Source organism: Etheostoma spectabile, chromosome 13, assembly GCF_008692095.1.
Source record: "Etheostoma spectabile isolate EspeVRDwgs_2016 chromosome 13, UIUC_Espe_1.0, whole genome shotgun sequence".
Taxonomy (NCBI): domain Eukaryota; kingdom Metazoa; phylum Chordata; class Actinopteri; order Perciformes; family Percidae; genus Etheostoma; species Etheostoma spectabile.
The window spans coordinates 10,778,168-10,785,583 of NC_045745.1; the positions used below are offsets into that span (position 1 = coordinate 10,778,168).

General features: G+C 38.3%; 1 protein-coding gene across 2 annotated transcripts in view; it reads left to right on the forward strand.

Moving 5' to 3' along the window:
* Nucleotides 1-7,416, forward strand: part of kctd7 (potassium channel tetramerization domain containing 7) — a 19,390-nt gene that overhangs the window by 4,843 nt on the left and 7,131 nt on the right. The window contains exons 2-3 of one of the 2 annotated variants that reach the window (XM_032534688.1): nucleotides 2,617-2,962; nucleotides 4,444-4,613. In XM_032534688.1, coding sequence (XP_032390579.1) covers nucleotides 2,636-2,962; nucleotides 4,444-4,613 — 497 coding nt within the window. In that variant the 5' untranslated portion in view covers nucleotides 2,617-2,635. Of the gene's footprint in view, nucleotides 1-2,342; nucleotides 2,963-4,443; nucleotides 4,614-7,416 lie in introns of those variants that run through there. The other variant, XM_032534689.1, reaches the window with a different exon arrangement.

Here is a 7,416-nt window from a genome sequence, read left to right on the forward strand (position 1 = left end):
ACACACACACACACACACAAACCCCACCCTCCACCCCCGCCCCCCCCACCCGAGGCTGCATGGCTCCTCTGTGGGGGGAAGCGTGGGCTCTCTGGTTCAACTGCAGCTTGCCTCCTGTTTGGTGTTTCCCTTCATTTCATTTAAGCTGATTAGTGATGGTTTAGCATTGTACAAAATACCGATATGGCAATATATCACAGCCGGACCAATAAAGGATTTACCGATATGAATATTTGGTTATTTGAAATTCCGATATGCCGATATATCGGCCGATATATATACTGTTTATGTTTTTTTTTTTTAATCCACAAATGTGTTAAAAAACAAACCGATTCCCCTAACATTATTTATTCGTAGTTATTTATGAGTTCTCTCTAAAATAATGTGATAATAATAAACAGAACAGAGAGAACATCAAAATATATTCAAGGTCTGATAAATAAAAATGTATAAAAATGCAAACTTAAGATATGAAACTTATAGTCCTTTGAACAAAAACACATTAACAAAAAAACACAGGGACGTTGTAGAGCGTCCTCTGGTGGACAGACTATGCAACGCCATCACTAACAGGACGTTGTAGAGTGTCCTCTGTGGACCTACTATGCAACCCATCACTAACTGGTACGTTGTATAGCGTCCTCTGTTACAGACATCAACGCCACCACTAACGGGGACGTTGTAGAGCGTCCTCTGGGGACAGACTATGCCGCCATCACTAACGGGGACGTTGTAGACGTCCTCTGGTGGACAGACTTACAACTCCGATCACTGAACGGGGACGTTGTAAAGCGTCCTCTGGTGGACAGACTATGCACGCCATCATAACGGGACGTTGTAGACGTCCTCTGGTGGACAACTATGCAACACCATCACTACAGACGTGTTGAAGAGCGTCCTCTGGTGACAGACTATGCACCCATCACTAACGGGGACTTTAGAGCGTCCTCGGTGGACAGACTATGCAACCCATCACTAACGGACTTGTAGAGCGCTCTGGTGGACAGACCATGCAACGCCATCACTAACGGGACGTTTGTAGAGCGTCCTCTGGTGGACAGACTATGCACGCCATCACTAACAGACGTTGTATAGCGTCCTCTGTGGGACGACTATCACTCTCCATCACACGGGACGTTGTAGACTCCTCGGTGACGACATGCAACCCATGCCTAACGGGACGTTGTAGAGCGTCCTCTTTGTTGGACAGACTATGCAACGCCATCACTAACGGGGACGTTTGTAAGCTTCCTCTGGTGACAGACTATGCAACGCCATCACTACGGGACGTTGTAGAGCGTCCCTCTGGTGGCCAGACTATGCCACGCCATCACTAACGGAGACGTTGTAGAGCGTCCTCTGGTGGACACTATGCAACGCCATCACTAACCTGGACGTTGTATGAGACGTCCTCTGTGGACAGACTATGCAACGCCATCATAACAGGTGACTTTGTAGAGCTTCCTCTGGTGGACAGCTACAACCCACACTACGGGCGTTGTAGAGCCTCCTGGTGGACAGTACTATCAGCAAGCGCCATCAATAACCGGGGACGTTGTAGAGCGTCCTCACTGTGCGACATACTATGCAACGCCATCACTAACAGGACGTTGTAGAGCGTCCTCTGGTGGACAGACTATGCAACGCCATCACTAACAGGACGTTAGAGCGTCCTCTGGTGACACTAGCAACCCATCACTAACGGGACGTTGTAAGCGTCCTCTGTGGACAGACTATGCATACACCATCACTAACGGGACTTTGTAGAGCGTCCTCTGGTGGACAGACTATGCAACACCAACACTCATAGCATGGTTGACCGTCCGTTTTTATTTTTTAAATATTCATTAATCAATGAATATGTAAAAAAAAGAAATGCACATATATCGGGAAATGCCTAATCTCGGTCGATAACATCGGCCCACCGATATATCGGTCAGGCTCTACAATATATATCGTTGTCCTTCGTGCGATACGCTGGTGCCATATATTGATATTTATAACAAAATAAGGCACTCAATAGCTTGATGTATTTTGAGGAGCTCTTATGTATAACATCCCACAGATTTTTTATTTTTATAATCAGAAACATCATAGGATCAAACCACAATCATTGGACATGCCTCCCTATTCAATGTTATATTTTATTTTAAGTATTCATTTGTTATTATCTTATTGTCACGTATTCATGTGATTTATCACTTTATTTGATGGTTTTATTCAAAGTTTCCTCCGTTTATTTATATCTTTTTATTTTACTTTAATTTTGAGTATTTTATATTCATTTGTAGCCCAGAACGCTGCTCTTGACGTGATGACGTCATGACGCGTCACAGCACGTATGCGCGAGGACCGCACGGGGCCCAGTCTGGACAGCTAACCCAAAACACTTTGGATTAAATTGTAGTTTTTAAAATCTTATCATTATTGAAGGATTTTCACTACTTCCGCTTTCATTCTGAAGGCGGGGGTGTGTTCCTGCAGCTGCTCGCGCACCACCCTCTGTTGTTGTTGTTGTTATTATTATTATTATTTTTTAATTATTAGGCTACCAACAGTCGCGCGTTGTGGCTCGTGCTGCTTTTCACCCCCTGTGATTTCGGTGCCGCCGCCCGACAGTTGGCTCGCAGCGCGCATGCAGCAGAATGGCTCGAGCGGTTCCAACGGTTCTGGCGACTGCGGCGGCGGCGGGAGCGCGAGGGACCACCGCCAACCGCTGTCCTTCAGCCCGCTGCCCGCCGCCACGACGCGGGTGAGGCGGTTCATTCAGGAGCGACGGACGCTGCCTCTGCCCAGAGTGATGGTGGTGTTCTCGGCCGCGGGTGACACCGAGAAACCGGGCGATGCCGTGTCCGGCTCGGACCCCGCTGCGGAGGACGAGCTCCGAAAGCCGGCCTCCCCGGCGCCGTGCTTCGCCCTCGGCAAGCCGCTCCGCTCCTCGCTCAACACCCCGGAGCTGGAGGTAGGCTACAGGCCGCTGTATCTGACCGTGTCACCGGGGGGAAATCACGTTAAACCAGCACAACAAACAAGCTTACCACACTCACGTGATATTTAGCTTAAAACATTACAGGAATTATTACTTAATTACCAGTGGCGGAAGAAGTACTCAGACATAGTACTTTTACTCTTAAGTAAAAGTAATAACGTTGGGCTATTACCATAAATAAAAAGTCCTGCATTTAAAATCTTACTTTAATAAATTAGCAAAGTTATTAGCATCAAATACCTAAAGTACAAACAGTACACTTGTGCAAAATTGCCCATTCAGATCTATAAGATAATTCTGATATATATTATATATATATATATAATATATATATATATATATCATATCAATATGGGTTTGTGTGTGTATGTGTGTGTGATATGTATGTGTTCAGGTTTATAATGTGTATTGGGTGTATAAATATATATATATATATATATATATATATATATATATACACACAGTATATGTGTGTATATATGTGTATGTGTATTTATTGATGCATTGTAATGTACATAGCTTTATGTTGCAGTTTTTTTTTACTACTGCTGGGTAGCATGGGATCTAAAAACTGTTATGTTAATCAATGATAACTTCTCACAATTTATTTGTCAAGTTACATTTTGTGTTATTAATCAGAATCTCAAGTAACTAAAGTTATCAAATAAGTGCAGTGGAGTAAAAAGAACAATATCAGATATATCTATCAATCTATCAATATATATCCAGATGGGTTGAAGTAGTAGGTAAGTATAAAGTCTGCGATGAATGGCGGTCGGTTGTGTCACATGACTTGAGTTATTGCGCGGGCACGTGATGTACACATCATGTCTGCAGCAGAGTAATCCTCTTATTTCAGAGGTCTAACAGTGAAGTCAAAGACTTACAGCTCTTTAAATAATCACATTTTTAAATAATCCAATCATTTGTTATTGGTCTGATACATTCAATTGTCAATTTGGGGGCCAATAAACATCCGAATTCACAGACAAAAGTACAAAAATAAATAAAGTAAAGCACATTAGTGCAATAAGTCAAATTAAAAAAAACATAAAATATACACGAAAGAGAAATATATTTGGAGATCCAACTAAAAAATCAGTCCAAATGTTGTTCTATTTATAACCTAGTGGGTCCACTGTGTGCATCTAACTCCTATATATCATATCCTATATATAACATATTCAGTGATTAAGTGCACTATTGTAGGTTTTTGTTTGTAGTGTAAAATAGTAAAATATACCTCTTTTTGTTTTACATCTTTTGACTATTAAAGTATTATTATGAATAGATTTCAATGACACTTTTATGCCTTCTTGTTGTTTTTTCAAGCTGTAAATCGTGGGTGAAATACGCAGAAGTAGCCATGTTATAGCTTTTTAATCCGTTAAACACTTGCGTTATTTTAGTGTGTAACGAGCATTGCGGTCTTGCGGTTATCTCTGTGTTTCTAGTTTCCGGAGGTCATCTCTCTGAACGTCGGGGGCACGTACTTTACCACTCGCCTGTCCACGCTGCGGCGATACGACGACACCATGCTGGCCGCCATGTTCAGCGGGCGCCACTGCATCCCTCGGGACTCCGAGGGGCGCTACTTCATCGATCGGGATGGGACGTATTTCGGGTGAGTTGCACTGTGTGTGTGTGTGTGTGTGTGTGTGTGTGTGTGTGTGTGTGTGTGTGGGGGTGTGGTGTGGTGTGTAGAGAGACCTTTCCTTTAATAATATAATAATAATAATAATTACATTTTTTAAAGACGCCTTTCAGGCACTCAAGGACGCCGCACAGGAATTCATAATTAAGAACAGCAAAACAAATACTATACCACACAAACACAATACTATACAGCAAAACATACTATACAACAGAAAAAACAAATACTATACAGCAAAACAATACTATCCAACAGCAAAACAATACTATACAACAGCAAAACCAATACTATAACAAGCAAACAAATACATACAACAGCAAACAAAACTATCAACAGCAAAACATACTATACATCACAAACCTATCCAACAGCAAAACAAATACTATACAGAAAACAACAATACTATACAACAGCAAAACAAATACTATACAGCAAAACAATACTATACAACAGCAAACAAATACCATACAACAGCCAAACACATACTATACAACAGCAAAACAAATACTATACAACAGCAAACAATACTATACAACAGCAAAACCAATACTATACAACAGCAAAACCAATACTATACAACAGCAAACAAATACTATCAACAGCAAAAACCATACTATCACATACACACAATACTATACAACAGAAAACATATACTATACAACAGCAAAACAATACTATACACAGCAAAACAATACTATACACAGCAAACAATACTATACACAGCAAACAAATACTATACAACAGCACACAAATACTAGACAACCGCAAAAACAAATACTATACACAGCAAAACAATACTATACCAACAGCAAAACAAATACTATAAAGCAAAACAAATACTATAACAACAGCAAACAAATACTAAACACGAAAACAAATACTAAACAACAAGCAAAACAAATACTATACAACAGCAAAACAAATACTATACAAGCCAAAACAAATACATAACAACAGCAAAACATACTATAACAAAGCAAAAACAAATACTATACAAACAGCAACAAATACTATACACAGCAAAACAAATACAAACAACCAGAAAAACAATAACTAAACACAGCAAAACAATACTATACACACAAACAAATACTATACAACAGCAAAACAAATACTATACACACGCACAAACAAATACTATACAACAGCAAAACAAATACTATACAGCACAACCATCATAACAAGCAAAACAAATACTATACCAGCAAAACAAACACAAAAAAAAATACTATACACAACACAACAAATACTATACCAACAACAAACAAATAACAATACATACACAGCAAAACAATACTATACCAGCAAACAAATAACTATACAACAGCAAAACAATACTATACAACAGCCAACCAAACTATACACAGCAAACAAATACAACACCAGCAAACAACACCAATACTATACAACAGCAAAACCAATACTATCCACAGCAAACCAAATACTATACAACAGCAAACAAATACTAGACAACACCAGCAAACAAATACTATACAACAGCAAAACAAATACGATAACAGAAAAACAATCATATACAACAGCAAAACAATACTATACAGCAAAACAAATACTATACAACAGCAAACAATACAATACAACAGCAAAACAATACATACAACACAAAACAAATACCATACAACGCAAAACAAATACTATACAACAGCAAAACAATCACTATACAACAGCAAAACAATACTATAACAACAGCAAAACAAATACTATACACAGCAAACAAATACTATACACAGCAAAACAAATACTATACAACAGCAAAACAAATACTATACAACAGCAAAACAAATACTATCAACAGCACAACAAATACATACAACAGCAAAACAATACTATACAACAGCAAAACAAATACTATACAACAGCAAAACAATACTAGACAACAAAAAAAATACTATACAACAGAAAAACAACTACATACAACAGCCAAACAAATCATACAACAGCAAACAATACTATAACAGCAAAACAAATCATACAACAGCAAAAAAATACTATACAACAGCAAAAACACATACTAATACACACACAAAACAAAATACTATACAACGCAAAACAAATACTATACAACAGCAACAAATACATACAACAGCAAAACAAATACTATAACAGCAACACATACTATAAACAGCAAAACAAATACTCATACAACAGCAACAATACTATAACAGCAAAACAAATACTATACAGAAAAAACAAATACTATACAAACAGCAAAACAAATACATACAACAGCAAACAATACTATACAACGAAAAACATAATACTATACAACCGCAAACAATACTATACAACAGCAAACAATACATACAACGCAAACAAATACTATACAACCAAATACAACAAATACTATACAACAGCAAAACAAACTACTATACAAACGCAAAACAATACTATAACAGCAAAACAATACGATACATAAACAATACTATACAGAAAAAAATAACTATCAACAGCAAAACAATACTTACAACAGCAAAACATACTATACAACAGCAAAACAAATACTATACAACAGCAAAACAAATACTATACAAACAGCAAAACAAATACACTATACAGCAAAACAAATACTATACAACACAAAACAATACTATACAACGCAAAACAAATACTATACAACAGCAAAACAAATACTATACAACAGCAAAACAAATACTATACAACAGAAAAGGCGGAGCAACAGACATTTAGGTGGAACAGGCAGTTATAAACAGATGTGTCTTTAGACCAGGGGTTCCCAAAACTTTCAGCCCACGAC